The 22960-nt window shown below is 46.8% G+C and overlaps 1 protein-coding gene across 2 annotated transcripts in view; it reads right to left on the bottom strand.

Moving 5' to 3' along the window:
• The window catches only part of LOC112248298 (cAMP-specific 3',5'-cyclic phosphodiesterase 4D), a 48913-nt gene that overhangs the window by 20556 nt on the left and 5397 nt on the right, over nt 1-22960 (bottom strand). For both annotated transcript variants that reach the window (XM_024417206.2, XM_024417205.2), the window contains 4 exons: nt 6536-6727; nt 3427-3463; nt 3162-3238; nt 2539-2588 (listed from right to left, as the gene is read on the bottom strand). In XM_024417206.2, coding sequence (XP_024272974.1) covers nt 2539-2588; nt 3162-3238; nt 3427-3463; nt 6536-6727 — 356 coding nt within the window. The remainder of the gene's footprint in view (nt 1-2538; nt 2589-3161; nt 3239-3426; nt 3464-6535; nt 6728-22960) is intronic.

Raw genomic sequence — 22960 nt, forward strand, 5'->3', positions numbered from 1 at the left:
AGAGTATGGGACCTACTAACAAAGTATGGGACCTACTTACATAGTATGGGACCTACTATCAGAGTATGGGACCTACTACATGACCTACTACCAGAGTATGGGACATACTACAGGACCTACTAACAGAGTATGGGACCTACTAACAGAGTATGGGACCTACTACATGACCTATTACCAGAGTATGGGACATACTACAGGACCTACTAACAGAGTATGGGGCCTACTACATGACCTACTACCAGAGTATGGGACCTACTACCAGAGTATTGTTCCTACTACATGACCTATTACCAGAGTATGGGACCTACTACAAGATCTACTACCAGAGAATGGGACCTACTACCAGAGTATGGGACCTACTACAAGATCTACTACCAGAGAATGGGACCTACTACCAGAGTATGGGACCTACTACAATACTTACTAACAGAGTATGGGACCTACTAACAGAGTATGTGAATAACTAACAGAGTATGGGACCTACTAACAGAGTATGGGACCTACTAACAGAGTATGGGACCTACTAACAGAGTATGGGACCTATTAACAGAGTATGGGACCTAATAACAGAGTATGGGAATAACTAACAGAGTATGGGAATAACTAACAGAGTATGGGAATAACTAACAGAGTATGGGACCTACTAACAGAGTATGGGACCTACTAACAGAGTATGGGAATAACTAACAGAGTATGGGACCTACTAACAGAGTATGGGACCTACTATCAGAGTATGGGTCCTACTACCAGAGTATGGGACCTACTAACAGAGTATGGGACCTACTAACAGAGTATGGGACCTAATAACAGAGTATGGGAATAACTAACAGAGCATGGGAATAACTAACAGAGGATGGGAATAACTAACAGAGTATGGGAATAACTAACAGAGTATGGGAATAACTAACAGAGTATGGGACCAACTAACAGAGTATGGGACCTACTAACAGAGTATGGGAATAACTAACAGAGTATGGGACCTAATAACAGAGTATGGGATCTACTAACAGAGTATGGGACCTACTATCAGAGTATGGGTCCTACTACCAGAGTATGGGAATAACTAACAGAGTATGGGACCTACTAACAGACTATGGGACCTACTAACAGAGTATGGGACCTACTAACAGAGTATGGGTCCTACTACCAGAGTATGGGTCCTACTACCAGAGTATGGGACCTACTAACAGAGTATGGGAATAACTAACAGAGTATAGGCTCTACTACAGGACCAACTAACAGAACATGGGACCTACTACCACGGTTGGCTGCTCACCCTGCCAAACTGCCAGCCGTACATAGTGCTAGAGGGCAAGGAGAGGAGCCCTTCAAGAACAGATCTCTTCTGGTCCACTGGGCTTCTATCCCTGTCGCCTCTCCCTGTCGCCTCTCCCTATAAACACCTGAGAGAGAAGCCCTATGCTGAAGAAAAAGTGGACGACTCTCCTCTCCTCTTTCACAAAGGCTACCCACAATCTGTATCTTATAGATTACAGTACAATATGAAAGCTAATTTGATATTGTCATTTCACTGTTCTGTTGGTTGGCGCTGGGTAATTACGTACATTGCTTGTGAATTCCCGGTCCCTTTCATGGTGTGTTAGTTAGACACACTGATTTAGATGTCATTCTACTGACCTCCTATCACTGTATACCCAGGTCACTGCTACAGTGGGTAGTTAAAGGTGAGGGGCCACACTGTCCTGCTAAGCACAGCCACAGACGTACAGCAGCGACCTGATGCTAGCAGGATCCCATAGGGCTGTGTGGAATGTAGCGACATGATGCTAGCAGTTTCCCATGGGGCTGTGTGGAATGTAGGGACTGGCTATGAGCTATCAGTCAGGGGATGGAGCATGGCGCCTGACAGCACTTGGGCACAGAAGCCTTTACACAAAAGGCTGAGTGACAGACAGACAGACAGACAGACAGACAGACAGACAGACAGACAGACAGACAGACAGACAGACAGACAGACAGACAGACAGACAGACAGACAGACAGACAGACAGACAGACAGACAGACAGACAGACAGACAGACAGACAGACAGACAGACAGACAGACAGACAGACAGACAGGCAGGCAGACAGACAGACAGATGAACCACAAGTCAAACAGTCCTGCTGGTCGTACTGTACCAGGGTTGCTAACCACTGTCCTGCAGCCTATATGGTTTTTGGTTCCCATTGTGCTATAATGTAGCTAGAGGCGTATCTATTCTAAACATGGATGGCTTTTATCCAGTGTCCTATTGTTTGGCTCCCCCTAAAGGATGTCTGTGTCGTCATCCTCCGTCTCTGGTATGACAGTTCCCATCCCCCATCTGTCATATCAGAATGCGATGACACCATCATCAAGGCCTCTTGCCTTTTCCACAGCTAATAGAATGGACAATATTGCTGTAGAATGGTAGAGCATTTTCTCTCCCTCCTTTCAATTGTATCAACATATTCATACAATACACACACACACACACACACACACACACACACACACTAACATACACAAAGACCACACTTAAAGACTATCAGCGTACCTGTGAAGGTGGTCTTGGTGATGGGTGGTGGATTACACATGGGTGATCTCCTGGTGTGGGGAGAAACAAAACACACATTGATACATCTCCTCCCAAAACAACACTACTGCCCTATCCTCCTATCTCTCCCCTATCGAACTCCTCCTATCTATCTTCCCCCTCTCTTTTCCCCCCTCTTTGTCTCACTAACAGAGGTCAATATACTGCAACGTTCCCTGTTCAACTGAATCAGTCCTCATTCATCACAGATCTCACGTTGAACTGGAGCAATATGGCAGGGGGGCACCTTTACTGAGTGTTGTTGTAGTCCCAGTCAAGAACAGTAGGGGGAGAACTACAGCAAAGGAGTGACATTCACGTCTTCTCCAGCACATTGTGTAAATGCAGCAAGTGCCTGGCGGGATATAGCGTGCAGACCAAAGGGAGATGGTATGGGGAATACTGAAGCCATTTTTAACAAAATACCATAGCAGGAGACTTCATTTTGCGATATCATCATATAAATACATATATAGTCCCAAAAAAGAAAAACAACAGTAATATTTGGGTGCCTTGCTTTCGACTACTACACAGCAGTAAATACAGATTCATTGTGTATACACTGTATGCTTCTGAGGACTTACTTGTTGGACGCTCTGTCTTGTGAACAATTGCTTAATGCAGCAAAATGATTTCGTACAGTTCTTAAACTGGCCAGAACCTGAAGGAGATCAGGACAGATTAACATTAAAACCCTCAAAATAATCTCACACATTTGAACAGTGATTGAACAATGGGCCTGTGTCTATTGCACAATATCATGATAACATACTCTACTGTGGTTTCCCCAAGGAATTAGCCAGCAAAACAACCCAATACAACTTGTTTAGCATGTGTGCCATTGCTCACCTGTGCAAATGGTGTTACAATCATATCGTCGCCATGACTGCAAAAAGAGAACAAGATAAAGAGAGGTTACATTTGATTTTTTGACACACCTGGACACACTTTTATACACAGATCTAAACATGACCTGCAAATTTCCACATTTCTGCCCGCTCGGTGACAAAGAGGAAATGACTCCAGCCATGTTATGGCAGTACGTGTAGCATGGATATATGGCAAGTCTACTAGGCTATATTATGGATATATCTATAAACATATCTGCTTCTTCATTGACTCTATGCACTTTCACTTTTTACCACGAGCCAGGAACATGCCAATAGAGTGGACCCCCCGGTTCTCTGAAAAACCTGCCTATGACTCGCATGGCAGCTCCTAAATTCTGACACTGGTCACAATGACCGCAAGAAAACTCTTTCCTCCTCTCCTTCTAAGTTACTGTCTCCCTAGATTCCTGTGGGTGTAAAACAGTGTGCAATCCCCCCAACCCCTCCTCACTTTATCCCCCAATCCCCACCTACTTCCTGTGCTGCCACAAGTCTGAGGGCACAAAGTAAGGGGGTGGCATCATGCCCTGTCATCCTAGGAGACTAGGGTGGAATGTGCCACAAACACTGCCCTCTGAACTTAGAGAAAGAGGGAGGGCGGGGAATGGGAGGAAGAAATAGACATGAAGAAAAATCACCTGTTCCAAGGTTGTGTACACTATTGTATCACTGGCATTTCATTAGCAGCAGTAGTAGTTATGGTCATAGAAGTAAACTAGTAAACTATTACAGAGGCGTCTCAATCCTCTATTTCTCCATAACATTCTTCTATATCGTACCTTTTCAGTAAAGGGGAAAATACTTTTACAGAGCTTGAAAAAGAGGACAAGCGAAAGAGAGAGAGGGAGAGAGATAGAGAGATGTTTCACATGCCAATAAAGCCCCTTAAATTGAATTCAGAGAGAGCGTGAGTGAGAGAGAACGAGTGGGGAGGGAGGGAGAGAGAGAGAGATTAGGTTAGAGGTTGCATTCCAGCTTCCCTCTCCTCCTGTCTTCCCTCCCCCAGCCCCTAACACTGGTTTGTGTTAGCTAGTACCCGGCAGGATTTATTTATTTTTTATCTGCAGACAGAACTGTTTACATAGAGGCACCAAAGAAATTTCAATAAGATTCTGTCAGTAAATTATTTCCTTAGAGACATCTATGTTTCCTATGTTTGTTTCCCTAGAAAACAAAGTCATTTAGTCCAATATACTGTGTTTGGGATTCATGTCAGTGTTAGATAGCAAAGACATTGGTTTCTAATTTTACTGTACATCAATGATAAGCCCCCAGAGTAACAGTTGGCCCTCAGAGTAACAGTTGGCCCTCAGAGTACCAGTTGGCCCTCAGAGTAACAGTTGGCCCTCAGAGTAACAGTTGGCCCTCAGGGTAACAGTTGGCCCTCAGGGTAACAGTTGGCCCTCAGATCAACAGTTGGCCCTCAGGGTAACAGTTGGCCCTCAGATCAACAGTTGGCCCTCAGAGTAACAGTTGGCCCTCAGAGTAACAGTTGGCCCTCAGAGTAACAGTTGGCCTCCAGAGTAACAGTTGGCCCCCAGTGTAACAGTTGGCCTCCAGAGTAACAGTTGGCCTCCAGAGTAACAGTTGGCCTCCAGAGTAACAGTTGGCCTCCAGAGTAACAGTTGGCCTCCAGAGTAACAGTTGGCCTCCAGAGTAACAGTTGGCCCCCAGAGTAACAGTTGGCCTCCAGAGTAACAGTTGGCCCCCAGAGTAACAGTTGGCCTCCAGAGTAACTACTATGGTTGATCCTGTGAAACAACACACTTCACTGCACCTATCCGGTGTACTGTATGTGACAAGAAAAAAAACTAAATACCAATAAAAAAATAGTAGCCTTGTGGTTAAGAGTGTTGGGCCACTAACCAAAAGGTTGCTGGTTTGAATCCCTGCGCTAACTAGGTGAAAAATATGTTGATGTGCCCTTGAGCAAGGCATTTAACCCTAATTGCTCATGTAAGTCGGTCTGGATGTGTCAACTGGGAAAAGTAAAGGGACTCAGTATGAACATCATGTAACATAGAGCCTGGTGAGGAGCTGGCTTGTGATCAATACCATTTAGAGAGGCAGGGTGATTTTAGTGTGGTATTCTGATAGGTGGGTTAGGCTAAGACAGGGTTATTCAGCCACTATCATAGGGTGCGTCCCAGAATGGCAGCCTATTCTCCACACACTGCACTACTTTTGACAAGAGCCCTATGTGGGTAAACAATAGTAGTGCACTACATGGGGAATAGGGTACCATTTGGGACTCATACCTAGTGACAGGGAGAGACAGGAGGGATATGGTTACTGCCTTACTACAGACTGAATGGAGATACACTGTCTCCAGTCAATACATAATTTCCTGTTTGAGTGTAACTGGATAGTCATCTTGGTAAGGGGCAGATGGTTGATGGTTACACAGCTCTATACTAATATACTTCAATGGTAACTAATCTCTGTGTCTCTGTCTGTGTCTCTCTGTCTCTGTGTTCACTGTTCAAGTTACATGTGTGTCCGTTACTAAAGCTAGAAGAGAGGCAGAAATTAAGCTGAAGCACATTGGAAACCTTAGACGTGTGTGTATTGATTTAGTCACCTTGGGGATAATGAGTAAGTTGGTGACCCAAAGGCAATCTATAGTTGTTGTAGTAAGTGAAGCAATTTAGGACAATACATAGCTAAAAATAGAGCCTTCTAATGTGATCACCAAATTAACTGAAGAATGCAAGGCCTTTACATTCTCAAGGTTCACACTCAGGGAACTACAGCCAGCTGTCCTACAAGTGTAAGATTTGCTTTCCCCTACTGCTGAGGGAAACAGGCTTACAATAGAGATGTGACACCTCAATCAAACAGTGGCCTGGGGAGGGACAATAAGCACACTGACAGACAACTATCAAATAACCCCTATGAAAACATTCCATCTCTTCAGTGAGATAAATAGTAATGCATGTGTAGAAAGATAATGTGTGTGTGTGGATGGGGGGTGGCAATAGGTGAGCTATGATCGACTGAAATAGAACAAGAGAGAGAGTGTGAGACTGAGTGTGAACAGAGAGGCAGCTGGAGAAAGAAACACTCACATGTCACTGGCGATGGAGGAGTTTCTGGACATGGACTTGGGTGACAGGTCATAGTCCGAGTCGGACCGGTAGAGGAAGGACTCTCTCCGCTGACTGTGGACAAAGTTGCCCTGCAGTATGAGCCCAGACCCCGGGCTGGCCATGGGGTCCAGTGGGCTGCGCCCCGACGATGTGCCGTTGTCCACATCGAAACTGTCACACAACAACCAGAGAGAGAGAAGAAACATTAGACATAATCATTAACCAATGTGGCTGTTTGAAACACTGGATGTCTGATTGACTTTTTGTTCATTTCTACTTTAAAGAACACTGGGCAGGTTATTAACGATTCTAAACATTCTCTCAGATATCCAAAAGCCTTTATGTGGCAACTGTATCTCAGGCCAGTACTGCAGCTGTATTGGTGAGTAACACAGCTCTGATAAAGACATTGACTCATTGGGTCACCGCCACCACCTGGGACAATGACGTAATCCCACTGTGATGTCACCGCTCCTTAGTGTCCCCCCAGATGATCCTCACTCCAGGGATTACACCTGTCACCCAGGGTTACCTGACCTGTTACCTGGGTAACTAAACCTAATCCTCCAGTTGAAGTGATCCCCCTCCGTGTAGCACCAGACACATCATCATCATCGTAATCACCACTGTCAGCTATGTGGTGAGAAAAGCTGTGGTGATAACGTGTGTGCTTCCGTGCATGCGTGCTTGTGTGTGTGGTGAAGGGAACAGTGTGAGCTGAGTGGACTGGGTCAGCTGATTCTGTGCTCATTACTGTGTATAATGATGACATGTTGTTGTGGCTATGGATGGGTACAGCACATTATGCACTCTGTCTGCCCTGAACAGCATATCCCCTCTCTCACCCGGATGAAGAGCGTCTCCCTGGAACTTTAGAATGAAATCCAATGGCAGATTCTGGCCTTTGATTGAACATTCCTATTGATTGAAATACATTACATCAAAAATGGCCACTGATTCAATCTGTATCTAACTGTAGGATTACCTAATAGAACCATGTGGTTGCACAAATATTTAACATGACATGAGATTCAGCAAGCTTATTAAAATGCCACTAACGAAAAATTACTGCAATCAAGTCACATATTCATATATAGCACTGACGGCGATTCCACTGTGGTGTATCATTTAAGTCTTTTCTCCCATCTTCCTGCTCCTTTCATAATACCAGGGTCAATCAGACACACAGACATTCACACTTGCATATAGTAGAGTGGAGGCTGCTGAGGGGAGGACAGCTCATAATAATGTCTGGAGCTGTGTAAATGGACTGGGGTCAAATACATGGTAACCATGCACTTGATGTATTAGATACCATTCCACTCATTCCTCTCCAGCCATTACCACGAGCCCGTCCCCCCAAATGAAGGTGCCACCAACCTTCTGTGTATCAGGGCCTGCTGCCTACGCTATGTTCCCCCTGTGTAGGGTTGCACAGAGAGGGTATACTTTTGAAGTTTACCAGTAAACTATCTGCATTTTGGTAACTTTCAAGGAATAAATCAAATGTTATCAGGTGACATGTTCTAGTGGCCTTTTTGGGTACTTCAGATTATCACAGGTTTCTGTAATTATCTCTGGCCCTCTGTGTGGACTTTACACATGTCAAATATATATTTTTAATCTAATAAAGTGCTAATAATGACAGAGCTGTAAAACATGATCCCAAATATAAACCATCAACTTAATGATGGGGGGGCGAAATTCAAGTTTCAGTTTCAAGTTTTAACGTCACGTGCACAAATAGAGTGAAATGCCTTTCTTGCTCTAAACTCAACAATGCAGTAAACAGTAACATTGCATGAACGTAGTCTGTGTGGTGAAACGTCAGCAGTACGTCCAACAGCCGGACCAGCTAACTTTCCCACTCTAGCTAGCTAGCCGACACTATGTTTACAGAGTCACGTTTACCATAAAAATCATTTTTTCATAATCTATTTTTGTATTCATCATTATTATTATTATTTCATTTTTACAAGATGTTTAAAAATATTTGATAAACAATACAAAACATGCACATACAAATACAAACATTACTACATCAGCCCTACCCAGACCCACTACTCCCCCACTCTTATCTCCGGCGCCCGCATCACTTTCTGTCACATGTTCTCAAACTGTACTATTTTTCCCAGAAGGCATAAATGATTGGGCCATTAGTAGTTTTACACTTCAGACATGACTCTGCCGTTGAGCTATAGAATTTTTAAATCTTGTATAATAAATTCGATACGTTAATTTATACTGGATTAAGCATTTTGTTAACTGTAATCTAATGGAATAATAATTTATGTTGCATGTAAATACGTTTTTATGGATGCTTATGGTGTTATAGAGGTTTGCTTTTTGCATGTTGATAATGTGTGTTTATTTTGTTGTTATGAAGGCACTAGCTGCTTTGACTAAAGGGACAAGTGGTGTATTCGGCAGGGTACTCTGCGATATTCCAGTTGGTGTCTGCAAAGCGCTTTGGAGGCAGAGAGACAGGGCCTAGGAAGCAAAGGATAGAGAGGCAGATACTGTAGGCCTTAGAGCAGGGGTGTCAAACTCCTTCCATGGAGGACAGAGTGTTTTTGGTTTCTCCTTTCATTTTGTATCCAATTAAGACCTAGACAACGAGGTGAGAGGAGTTCCAAACTAGTTAGTGACCCTAATTGATCAGAGAGGCTGAGAGACAGGACCTGGGAGGCAGAGGGGATGAGGGGCCCGGGAGGCAGAGCCTGAGAGGCAGGACCTGGGAGACAGAGAGGCTGAGAGGCAGGGCCTGGAGACAGAGAGGCTGAGAGGCAGGGCCTACGAGACAGAGAGACAGAGAGGCAAGATTTGGGAGGCAGAACCTGAGAGGCTGAGAGGCGGGGCCTGGGAGAGAGAGAGGCTGAAAGGCAGGGCCTGGGCGGCAGAGCCTGAGAGGCAGAGTGGCTGAGAGGCATAGCTAGGGCTGTTGTGGTGACCATATTACTGCCACACCGGCAGTCACTAGTTACGAAGGCAGTCAAATTCCATGTGACCATTTAGTCATGGAAATTAAGCTTCTCCAATCTCTGATGCTGCTGATTTGATTTTGATTTGATTTTATTAGGATCTCTTTTAGTCCCCATTTGGACTAATCTTCCAAGAGTCCTTAACATTAATATGCCATTTATAATACAAACACACTTTCACATATAACACACTATTACAAAAATACATAGTACACTAGCATAATGACCCAATAAATACTCAATCTAAAAAACTATTGATTCTTCATCTACTATAGTCCCACAACATTTCTATATACTATATTTAAATTGGTTTTAAATCATGTTTAAACTTATATATTGAAAGGTTTCTAGTTTGCTCAGATAATTTATTCCATTTCTTTATTGCTCTAAATCGAAATGTTCTTTTGCCCATTTCTTTTTTCTGTCTGGATAACGCATAGATGGTGGACAATCTATTACTAGTATTTACGGAATGTCTGTCTCTTACCAACTGAATACCATTGTGAATAGAACTTGGCCGTTTAAAATTATGTATATTATAAAATAAGATAAATTTAGATTTTCAAATAATCTTGTCGATTGATGACCAACCAAGAACACTGCGCATGACTGCAACAGAAGAACCATATCTCCGCCTTAAAACAATCCTTGCTGCTTTATTCTGTGCATTCTGCAGCCTCCTAACTTCACTAGATGATGCATTTCCCCAGACCACCAAACAATAGTTCACTTGACTCTCAACCAATCAATGCCTGCGTTATTTGCTGAAGGATTTTCCCTGGTAAATATTTAGCTATCCTTCTGATTATGCATGCTGTTTTAATATTTTTTTTTTTTTACATAGATTAGTTATTTGAGACGACCATGATAAGCAGTTGTCTAGCTGCACTCCCAGTAGTTTGGTTTATGCCACTTCTTCAATTTGTATTCCTCCCATACTTAATTGTATCCTATGCTGTTTTGGCCTTTTCCTAGTTGAACAGACCAACATAACTTTGATTTTCTTGGTGTTTAAAGCAAGTTTGTTTTGGCAAACCCATTTCCTGATAATCTCCAAATCTCCTTGCAAAGCTTGCTGTACCTGTTGAACCGATTGTCTTGTTGCATAAATTGTAGTATCATCTGCAAATATAGTAGCTTGAGTTTCGCTGATGGTCGTTAATAGCCTACCAAACTTGCTAAGTGCCTGGTACTCATCACTCTATTGTCCCTCGAATCACGCTGACATCTATGCAAATACTACATATAGAAGGAGCTTAGTTACCAGTATCTTTGTTAATATGGAGTTTTCTAAAAAAAGAAAAGTTGACTCTGAAAACCATATATTCATTCAAAGACGAGTGGACGGAACAGTATTTATTCATTCTCTCTGCAACTAACACAAAACCAATGTGTCTGATATGCAGTGAGTCCGTAGCTCTCGTGAAAAGTGGCAATGTTAAGTGCCATTATGACACCAGGCATGCATAGTAAATTCGATAGGAAGCATCCCCTGAACAGGGCCTCCTGGGTGGCGCAGCGGTCTAGGGCTCTGCATCGCAGTGCTAGCTGTGCAACCAGAGACTCTGAGTTTGAGTCCTGGCTCTGTCGCAGCCGGCCGCGACCGGGAGGTCCATGGGGCGACGCACAATTGGCCCAGCGGGTTAGGGAGGGCTTGGCCGGTAGGGATATCCTTGTCTCATCACGCACTAGCTCCTGTGGCGGGCTGGGCGCAGTGCACGCTAACCAGGTCGCCAGGTGCACAGTGTTTCCTCCGACGCCCGGTGCAGCTGGTGCAGCCGACACCGAAGGAGATGACTTCAGTGGTTTCAGTGCACCGGAGGAGGAAGATAGTGACCAATGACTTTTGTGGTAGGCAATAGTTTAATTTTTGTTACAAGCCGTGTTTCGTTTAAAGGCTGTGTAAAGTTAATTTGTTTCAATGTACCGGTAGGCACCTGCGGCTTATAGACACGTGCGGCTTATTTATGTACAAAATACACATTTTCTAATAATTCAGTGGGTGCGGTTTATATTCAGGTGCTCTTAATAGTCCAGCAATTACGGTACTAACAATTGGATACCACGAAATTGGGGAGAAAAGGGGGCAACATTTTTTTTTAAAGAAATAAAAATAAGTATCCCCTGAACACGGAGGTGAGAACAAACAAGATTAACCAACTCAAATCCCAATATGATAGTTCCACCAAAGTCCTTGTCAATTCACTGACACCCCAACCACGCGCAATGGAGTGTCCAATGAGGATAGCTTGGGTTTTGGGAAAACACCCAAAAACCTTTTCAGACGCTGAGGTGGTAAAAGAATGTATGTGTGAAGTTGCTGACACCTTGCTTGAAGGTGAACTAAAAGATGAGCTCATGGAAAAGATCAAACAGATCCCACTGTCAGGTTCCACGGCAATGAGGAGAACTAAAATATTAGCTGAAGATTTAACTTCACAACTTGATGAGGCCCTTCAGAATGCACCGTGCATTTCATTAGTTGTGGATGAATCAACAGAAAACACGGATAACGCCCAGCTTCTGGTGGTTATCAGATTTTATAACAAAACAAAGAAAGGATTCAGTGAGAAGCTGTTAGTTTTAACAAATCTAGAAGCACACACATGGGGAGAGGATATCCATGAGGTGTCACGTTCTGACCTTTATTTCCTGTGTTTTGTATTTAGTTATTATGGTCAGGGCGTGAGTTGGGTGGGCAGTCTATGTTTGATTTTCTATGATTTGGGGTTTTCTATGTTTCGGCCTAGTATGGTTCTCAATCAGAGGCAGGTGTCATTAGTTGTCTCTGATTGAGAATCATACTTAGGTAGCCTGGGTGTCACTGTGTGTTTGTGGGTGATTGTTCCTGTCTTTGTGTTTTGCACCAGATGGGACTGTTTTAGGTTTTCTCACATTTGTTGTTTTTGTTAGTTATCTCATGTGTAGTTTCTTTATAAATTAAAGAATATGAATAACCACCACGCTGCGCTTTGGTCTGCCTCTCCTTCAGATGAAGAAAACCATTACAGAATCACCCACCCAACTCGGACCAAGCGGCGTGGTAAACAGCAGCGACGACAGCAGCAGCGACGACAGCAGCAGCAGCGGCAACAACAGCGGCCAGCATCACAGGACTCCTGGACATGGGAGGATGTATTGGACGGCAAGGGTTGCTACACCTGGGAGGAGATCCTGGCGGGAAAGGATCGCCTTCCATGGGAACAGGTGGAGGCAGCTAGGAGAACAGAGGCAGCCGGAGAGAGGAGCCGGCGATATGAGGAGGCAGCACGGCAGTGCGACAGGTACGAGAGGCAGCCCCAAAAAATGTTTTGGGGGGGCAGACGAGGTGTGGTACTAAGCCAGGTAGCAGACCTGAGCTCACTCCTCGTGCTTATTATAAGCAGCGCATTACTGGTCAGGCACCGTGTTATGCGGTTAAGCGCACGGTGTCGCCAGTGCGTGTCCATAGCCCGGTGCGCTATAGGGCAGCCCCCCGAAAGTGCCATGCGAGTGTGGGCATTGAGCCAGGGCGTATGGTGCCTGCTCAGCGGGTCTGGTCGCCGGTACGCAGTTTTGGTCCAGGTTATCCTGCGCCGGCTCTGCGTGCTGTGTCTCCGGGCGCTGGGAGGGTGCAGTGCGTCCTCTGCCTGCGCTCCGCTCGTGCCGGGCAAATGTGGGAGTGGAGCCTAGGGGAGAGGTGCGTGTAGTGAGCACTAGATCTCCCGTGCTTATCCACAGCCCGGGTCAACCTGTGCCTGCACTCTGGAGGGTCCGGGCTAGAGTAGTTGTCCAGCCTGGGGAAGTTGTGCCAAGGTTGCGCACCAGAGCTCCAGTGCTCCCCCACAGCCCGGTCCTTCAGGTGCCTCCTCCTAACACCAAGCCTCCTGAAGGTCTCCCCAGCCTGGTGGTTCCTGTGGCAGCCCCACGCACCAGGCTGTCTCTCCGTCTCCTTCCTGCAGGTCCTCCCGCCTGTCCGGCGCCGCTGCCGGAGCCTCCCGCCTGTCCGGCGCCGCTGCCGGAGCCTCCCGCCTGTCCGGCGCCGCTGCCGGAGCCTCCCGCCTGTCCGGCGCCGCTGCCGGAGCCTCCCGCCTGTCCCGCGCCGCTGCCGGAGCCTCCCGCCAGAGCGCCGCGGCCGGAGTCAGCCCAGCGCCGCGCCAGAGCCTCCCGCCTGTCCGGCAGCCCAGAGGCGCCAGAGCCCGTCAGCCCAGAGGCGCCAGAGCCCGTCAGCCCAGAGGCGCCAGAGCCCGTCAGCCCAGAGGCGCCAGAGCCCGTCAGCCCAGAGGCGCCAGAGCCCGTCAGCCCAGAGGCGCCAGAGCCCGTCAGCCCAGAGGCGCCAGAGCCCGTCAGCCCAGAGGCGCCAGAGCCCGTCAGCCCAGAGGCGCCAGAGCCCCTCAGTCCAGAGGCGCCAGAGCTTCTGCCCCTCTGTCCAGAGCTTCTGCCCCTCTGTCCAGAGCTTCTGCCCCTCTGTCCAGAGCTTCTGCCCCTCTGTCCAGAGCTGCCCCTCTGTCCCGAGCTGCCCCTCTGTCCAGTGGGGTCATTGAGAGGGGTGGCCATGGTGAGAGAGCCACGGAGGCGGACAATAAGGCGGACTAAGACAATGGTGAAGTGGGGTCCGCGTCCTGCGCCAGAGCCGCCACCGCGGACAGACGCCCACCCAGACCCTCCCCTATAGGTCAAGGTTTTGCGGCCGGAGTCCGCACCTTTGGGGGTACTGTCACGTTCTGACCTTTATTTCCTGTGTTTTGTATTTAGTTAGTATGGTCAGGGCGTGAGTTGGGTGGGCAGTCTATGTTTGATTTTCTATGATTTGGGGTTTTCTATGTTTCGGCCTAGTATGGTTCTCAATCAGAGGCAGGTGTCATTAGTTGTCTCTGATTGAGAATCATACTTAGGTAGCCTGGGTGTCACTGTGTGTTTGTGGGTGATTGTTCCTGTCTTTGTGTTTTGCACCAGATGGGACTGTTTTAGGTTTTCTCACATTTGTTGTTCTTGTTAGTTATCTCATGTGTAGTTTCTTTATAAATTAAAGAATATGAATAACCACCACGCTGCGCTTTGGTCTGCCTCTCCTTCAGATGAAGAAAACCATTACATGAGGCCATAAAAGGGATGCTGACAGACAGGGGATAGTACTGAAGTCAGAGGTCTCCATCACCACAGATGGAGCTCCAGCCATGACAGGAAGAGGGAAGGGACTGGTTGCACATTTAAAAGAGGACCACCCTGACCTGACATCATATCTCTGCATCATCCATCAATCTGTCCTGGGTGCCAGTTTGGGAAAATAGTATTCTGAGGTCATAACAATGATGATGAAACTGATCAACGTTTTGAGAGCAACATCATCCCTACAACACCGCCTGCTATGAGGCATTCTGATAGAGGTCAATGCCAGTTTTGATGACTTACTACAGCACAACAATGTCAGATGGCTCAGCAAAGGCAGGGTTTTGGAATGCTTTTGGGCCATTCAGGAGGTCATCAAAGCTTTCTTATCAGAGCAAAAGGGTGAAAAGGCAACTTGGTTTTCTGAGTTTTTGGAAGATGAGGAGAAGATGGAAACAATTGCATTTTTGACAGACATTACATCACACCTTAATAAACTGAATGTTAAGCTACAGGGACGGGACAACACAGTGTGTGATATGATAACAGCAGTCCAAGAATGATCTCCAGGGAGAACTTGTCCACTTCCCCGATCTTTTGGTGCAAACGCAGGGAGACAAAGCTGTTCCCAACCATGTTGATTTCATCCAGAAGCTTAAGAATAACTTCAAGGCTCGCTTTGTTGGAAGAGAACTGTTGCTGATCATCCAGAAACCCTTCTTGGTCACAAATGTGACAAGGTTGTCAGAAGAAGCAAACCAGATCTTCAGATGGGTAGATGTTACATCACAGCAAATGGAGTTGATTAAGCTGCAAGAAAATGTGTCTTTGAAGGAACAGGCTGGTGATTGTGAACCTGTAACTTTCTGGGGAAAGATGGTGCCTGCAGCTGATGTCCCTTTTGGCACCATACATCCTGACCATGTTTGGCTCCACATACAGCTGTGAATCAGCCTTCTCCACAATGAACTTTATTACAAACAAACACCGCACCAGGCTCACCAATGAACACCTGCACCAGTGTCTCCAAGTGGCTCTCACACCACTTGTGCCAAAGTTCAAAGCATTGGCAGGATACAGAAAGTGTAATTTCTCTCATTAATGCAGAGCAAGGCCCACAGACTTATACATGAATATTGCATGGCCCACAGTGACTTATACATGAATATTGCATGGCCCACAGTGACTTATACATGAATATTGCATGGCCCACAGTGACTTATACATGAATATTGCATGGCCCACAGTGACTTATACATGAATATTGCATGGCCCACAGTGACTTATACATGAATATTGCATGGCCCACAGTGACTTATACATGAATATTGCATGGCCCACAGTGACTCAACATGAATATTGCATGGCCCACAGTGACTTATACATGAATATTGCATGGCCCCAGTGACTCAACATGAATATTGCATGGCCCACAGTGACTCAACATGAATATTGCATGGCCCACAGTGACTTATACATGAATATTGCATGGCCCACAGTGACTTATACATGAATACTGCATGGCCCACAGTGACTTAAATGAATACTGCATGGCCCACAGTGACTCAACATGAATATTGCATGGCCCACAGTGACTGAACATGAATATTGCATGGCCCACAGTAACTCAACATGAATATTGCATGGCCCACAGTGACTCATACATGAATATTGCATGGCCCACAGTGACTCAACATGAATATTGCATGGCCCACAGTGACTTATACATGAATATTGCATGGCCCACAGTGACTTATACATGAATATTGCATGGCCCACAGTGACTTATACATGAATATTGCATGGCCCACAGTGACTTATACATGAATATTGCATGGCCCACAGTGACTTATACATGAATATTGCATGGCCCACAGTGACTCAACATGAATATTGCATGGCCCACAGTGACTTATACATGAATATTGCATGGCCCACAGTGACTTAACACAAATATTGCATGGCCCACAGTGACTTATACATGAATATTGCATGGCCCACAGTGACTCAAATGAATATTGCATGGCCCACAGTAACTCAACATGAATATTGTATGGCCCACAGTGACTCAACATGAATATTGCATGGTCAACAGTGACTCAACATGAATATTGCATGGTCAACAGTGACTCAACATGAATATTGTATGGCCCACAGTGACTCAACATTAATATTGCATGGCCCACAGTGACTCAACATGAATATTGCATGGCCCACGGTGACTCAACATGAATATTGCATGGCCCACAGTGACTCAACATAAATATTGCATGGCCCACAGTGACTCAACATAAATATTGCATGGCCTACAGTGACTCAACATGAATATTGCATGGCCCACAGTGACGTTCTGTGCATTCAGATTAATATTTTGGTTAAACTCTTTTGTTCTCCAGAAAACATACACCCTATTTTATAAATTAAAAAAAATAATAATTCAAGGACCATGTACAATGGTTCACAGTGCACTTTTTGCATAGATAATAAGGCAACCACTTCTGTTGCATGTTTACATTCAAAAGAAGTTGTAATTATTTCAAATTGTAGTCTCATTTAATGTACATTTTATATAACAACATGTTTCCTAAGTCGTAGATGACTATGTTTGTTACTATGCAGTACCACAGCACCGATTGTCACGACTTCCGCCAAAGTCGGTCCCTCTCCTTGATCGGCTGGCGTTCGGCGGTCAACGTCACCGGCCTTCTAGCCATCGCCGATCCACTTTTCATTTTCCATTTGTTTTGTGTTTGTCTTACACACCTGATTTCAATTCCCCAATTACTTGTTCATTATTTAACCCTCTGTTCCCCCATGTTTGTTTGTGAGTAACTGTTTTTATGTAATACGGTCCGTTATGTGGGCTCGCTTTATTGTATTGTATTTGTCTATTTTTGAGTAAATTATGTTTGTTTACTCATATCTGCTGTCCTGTGCCTGACTCCTCTACACAAGCCACACACAGACCTCATTACAGAATTACTCACCAAGAATGGAGTCAGCAGGAGCAGATAGAGGTAGAGGAGCACGTCCAGCAGCACAGATAGAGGAGCGCGTCCAGCAGCACGTGACCATATTGCAACGTCTAGGCACCGCCCTGGAACACCACCACAATCGCCTCATTCTCTCTCCCAACGAGAGAGGAGGAGGCGATCCATGGCGGTGATCCATGGCGGTGCCCAGACGTTGAAATATGGTCGCGTGCTGCTGGACGCGCTCCTTTATCGCCATAGGGAGGGCGTCTGCTCCTGCTGACTCCATTCTTGGTGAGTAATTCTTTAATGAGGTCGTCCAGCGCCTCCACCAGCCCCACTACAGCAGGCCCCACTGTCCACCCCTCCTTCACCCAGTCCCAGCGGGACTCGGCTTGTGCTCCCGAGAGAGTATGATGGGACGGCTGCCGGATGCCAGGGAGCTGGGAGGTGCTGTACTTAGGGCGACCGGAGGAGGGGCCATTCCCTGCACCATCTGTGGCCGCAGAGGGCACACAACTGGTCGGTGCTGGGGGGGTTCCTCAGGGAGTCGAGGCAGCAGGCAGGGCACTATCGTGCCACCCCAGGTGAGTCGTCACCAGGCTCACCCAGAGCCCCCTGTTGCTCACATGTGTTTATTAAATTTCCTGAGTTTTCCCCGTATTCCCAGCATAAGGTGCTCGTAGATTCAGGTGCAGCTGGGAATTTTATTGACCGTGCATTTGCCCGTAGTTTAGGGATTCCCCTTGTTCCTGTGGATATGCCTTTCCCTGTGCACGCCCTAGATAGTTGACCATTAGGGTCAGGGCTGATTAGAGAGGACACCGCACCACTAAGCATGGTTACGCAGGAGGGTCATAAGGAGAGAATCAGTCTCTTCCTTATTGATTCTCCTGCGTTTTCCATGGTGCTGGGCCTACCCTGGTTGGCCTGTCATGACCCCACTATTTCGTGGCAACAGAGGGCTCTCAAGGGGTGGTCACGAAAGTGCTCAGGGAGGTGTGTGGGGGTTTCCATCGGTGCGACTACGGTGGAAAGCCCAGACCAGGTCTCCAACGTGCTCATCCACTCAGAATATGCCGGTTTGGCTCTCGCCTTCTGTAAGAAGAAGGTGACTCAATTACCACCCCATCGATGGGGGGATTGTGCAATAAATCTCCTGGTAGACGCAGCCTTCCCATGAGTCACGTGTATCCTCTGTCACAGGAGGAGACGGCGGCTATGGAAACATATGTCTCCGAATCCCTGGGGCAGGGATACATTCGGCCCTCCACTTCACCTGCCTCCTCAAGTTTATTTTATGTGAAGAAGAAGGATGGAGGTCTGCGCCCGTGTATTGACTATCGGCGTATCAATCAGATCACAGTGAGGTACAGCTACCCGCTGCCTCTCATAGCCAGTGCGATCGAGTAAATGCACGGGGCACGCTTCTTCACAAAATTGGATCTCAGGAGCGCTTACAACCTGGTGCGTATCCGGGAGGGGGCCGAGTGGAAGACGGCATTGAGTACCACCTCAGGGCACTATGAGTACCTCGTCCTGCCGTACGGGTTGATGAATGCTCCATCAGTCTTCCAGGCCTTTGTTGATGAGATTTTCCGGGACCTGCACGGGCAGGGTGTAGTGGTGTATATCGACGACATTCTGATATACTCCGCTACATGCGCCGAGCATGTGTCCCCGGTGCGCAGGGTGCTTGGTCGACTGTTGGAGCATGACCTGTACGTTAAGGCTGAGAAATGTCTGTTCTTCCAACAGTCCGTCTCCTTCCTAGGGTACCGCATTTCCACTTCAGGAGTGGAGATGGAGAGTGACCGCATTTCAGCCGTACGCAATTGGCCGACTTCCACCACGGCAAAGGAAGTGCAGAGGTTTCTAGGGTTTGCCAACTACTACCGGAGGTTTATCCGGGGTTTTGGTCAGGTAGCTGCTCCCATTACCTCACTGCTGAAGGGGGAACGGTGCAGCTGCAGTGGTCAGCTGAGGCGGACAGGGCATTTGGTTACCTGAAGGCTCTGTTTACCTCGGCTCCCGTGCTGGCTTATCCGGATCCCTCTTTGGCGTTCATAGTGGAGGTGGACGCGTCCGAGGCTGGGATAGGAGCCTTGCTCTCTCAGCGCTCAGGCACGCCACCGAAGCTCCTCTCCTATGCCTTCTTTTCGAAGAAGCTCATCCCGGCGGAGCGAAACTATGATGTGGGGGACCGGGAGCTGTTGGCTGTTGTCAAGGCTCTGAAGGTGTGGAGACATTGGCTTGAGGGGGCTAAACACCCTTTTCTCATCTGGACTGACCACCACAATCTGGAGTACATCCGGGCGGCAAGGGTTCAAGGCAAGGTGGGCCATGTTTTTACCCGTTTTGTTTTCACTCTGTCCTACAGACCAGGTTCCCAGAACGCTAAGGCAGACGCACTGTCCCGGATGTATGACACAGAGGAGCGGTCCATGGATCACAATCCCATACTTCCGGCCTCCTGCCTGGTGGCCCCTGTGGTGTGGGAGCTGGACGCGGACATTGAGCGGGAGTTACGCACAAAGCCCACTCCCCCCCAGTGTCCAGCTGGGCGCCTGTACGTTCCGTCTGTTTGATCTATTGGGCCCACACGTCACCCTCCTCTGGTCATCCTGGCATCAGTCAGACGGTGCGTTGCCTCAGTGGGAAGTACTGGTGGTCCACCTTGGCCAAGGACGTGAGGGTTTATGTCTCCTCCTGCTCTGTGTGCGCCCAGTGCAAGGCTCCCAGGCACCTGCCCAGGCACCTGCCCAGAGGGAAGTTACAACCCCTACCCGTTCCACAACGGCCGTGGTCGCACCTGTCGGTGTACTTCCTGACGGGTCTTCCTCCCTCACTGGACAATAGTATTTAGTATAGTATTTGTCTATTTTTAAGTAAATTATGTTTATTTACTCATATCTGCTGTCCTGCACCTGACTCCTCTACACAAGCTACACACAGACCTCATTACACCGATAAAGGATGATATGCATCCGGAAGCCAGGAGATGCTAAATGTGTTTATGTTCATTAACACTCAATTACCGTGAGACCGACAGTTATTTGCTTGACAATCACCGGCTGATGAAATTTCGTGACCGCCAATGCCTTAGGCATGGCCTGGGAGCCAGAGAGATAGACAGATAGAGAGGCATGGCCTGGGAGCCAGAGAGATAGACAGATAGAGAGGCAGGGCCTGGGAGAAAGCCCAAGAAACAGAGAGGCAGGGCTTGGGAGCCAGAGAGAGAGCGAGAGAGAGGCAGGGCCTGGGAGATAGAGAGAGAGAGCGAGAGACAGAGAGAGAGAGAGAGGCAGGGCCTGGGAGAGAGAGAGAGAGAGAGAGAGAGAGAGAGCGAGAGGCAGGGCCTGGGAGACAGAGAGAGAGAGCGAGAGGCAGGGCCTGGGAGACAGAGAGAGAGGCAGGGCCTGGGAGACAGAGAGAGAGAGGCTGAGAGGTAGGGCCTCGGTGACAGAGAGGCAGAGAACCAGAGAGGCAGGTCTAGGAGGCAGAGAGGCAGGGCCTAGGAGACAGAGAGGCAGAGAGGCCTTAGAGGTAATGAGACAGCGATACCTTAAGAGGCAGGGCCTGCGAGGCTGAAAGGCAGGGTCTGGGAGGCAGACAGCCACGTAGGGTCTAACTGCTCTGACCTTTGGATGGAAAATGTGCCAGTTTGGACTGGTGCCTAATTAGTGAGTGAAGGGAACACATATTGTCCTCATTACGCTGTACCCAGCTTCCTGTCTTCTTTCGGTCCTGTTTGTCTCTTTCTGGCCGCTCTCTGCACCCTCTCCCTCTCTCTCCTCTTCTGTCTCTATGTCATAGTTGTTAAAGCAGCGCTGAACCCTCCCCAGTTGCTATCACACTAAGTGACTGATAAATGATGTGTTCCCCACACTAACACCCTAGCAGCACGTTGAATAAGGGTGGCAGGTAGCCTAGCGGTTAGAGCATTGGGACAGTAACCAAAATGTTGCTTGTTCGAATCTCTGAGCCGGCAAGGTGGAAAAATCTGTTCTGCCCTTGAGCAAGGCAGTTAACCCCCATAACAGCTGCTGCCAGGGCGCCGATGACACCGATTAAGCCAGCTCCCCGCACATCTCTGATTCAGAGGGGTTGGGTTAAATGAGGAAGATACATTTCTGTTGAATGCATTCAGTTGTGCAACTGGCTAGGTATCCTCCTTTCACTTCTCTTTCCAATTATAAACCTGGACTCAGATACACAACACACACTGTTCTCATTAAGAGTTAGTCTGTGTATTGTATGTGTGTCTCATGAGTCAGTTATTATCCTGATGTCACACACTGCACCACCAAGCATAACTGATAATAATGCACGTGACAACCAGGATACAGTGTGCACATGTGTGCTATATATAAATGAATGGGAGAACACTGAATGCAAACTAAACAAAGAGGACAAGAGGGAAAAATGCGCTGACTAAACAACATATTAAATTGCTTTTGGCCAAAGGATCTGTGGAATAAGTTTAAAGTGTGTAATACAGTGTGATGTTATTAATCTACAATTGATGTTCTTAACCCTGGGCAACATGGGCCTGGGAGGCTCACAGGGATATTGGTATCCACAGTACTCCACAAATAATCAATTTGTCAACTCCATACTATTGCCCCAAAATGTGGGTGTTTTTTAAATATTTTTTTTAACATAAATGCATTGTAATTTAAGCTTTAAAACTGCAAAGTTCTCTATCTGTGTCATGGCAAAATGGCAAAATATTACCTTTAAAGCTGCAACAATAAAAAACATCTCTGCCCTATAACAAAATGTGTAGAACTGCAGGACATTTGCTTGAAAACTTTCTCTCTCATGCCAAGAGGGAGGACTTTTAAATGTTATTTTCCCAGGCCAGAGACTTGGTTCGTCCAGCCATCAACTGCAGGTGTTATAGTAAAACAACTTTTAGGCAATTTTCACAACAACACTGATTATGAGGGAGTTCTGATTATGAGGGAGTCCCTGATGAATTTTCTATCACAAAAGAGGTCCCCAGTCCCAAAAGGGTTGAGAACCCCTGCTGTAGTTAGGCTATAAACCCAGTCAACTGACTTGCCATAGGGCATCTCTGAGTCACAGGTGACGGTTATTAATACACATCTCCATGGCAGGGTCATCAGAACAGTAACCACAACAGAAGGGGGTATTGACTAGATGGTATACAGCTTATGTCAGAATTTACTTTTCGTAGCAGGTTAGGAGAACTTGTGCACCAGGTTAGGAGAATTAACATAGCAGGCCAGGAGAAATAGTTTAAGGTTAGGAAAAGGGTTAGGATAAGGATTAGCTTAAATGCCAAAATGTCAACTTTTGACATTAATTTTACATAAACTGTATCCCTTTAGACACAG

Source organism: Oncorhynchus tshawytscha, linkage group LG04 (assembly GCF_018296145.1).
Source record: "Oncorhynchus tshawytscha isolate Ot180627B linkage group LG04, Otsh_v2.0, whole genome shotgun sequence".
NCBI classification, from domain to species: domain Eukaryota; kingdom Metazoa; phylum Chordata; class Actinopteri; order Salmoniformes; family Salmonidae; genus Oncorhynchus; species Oncorhynchus tshawytscha.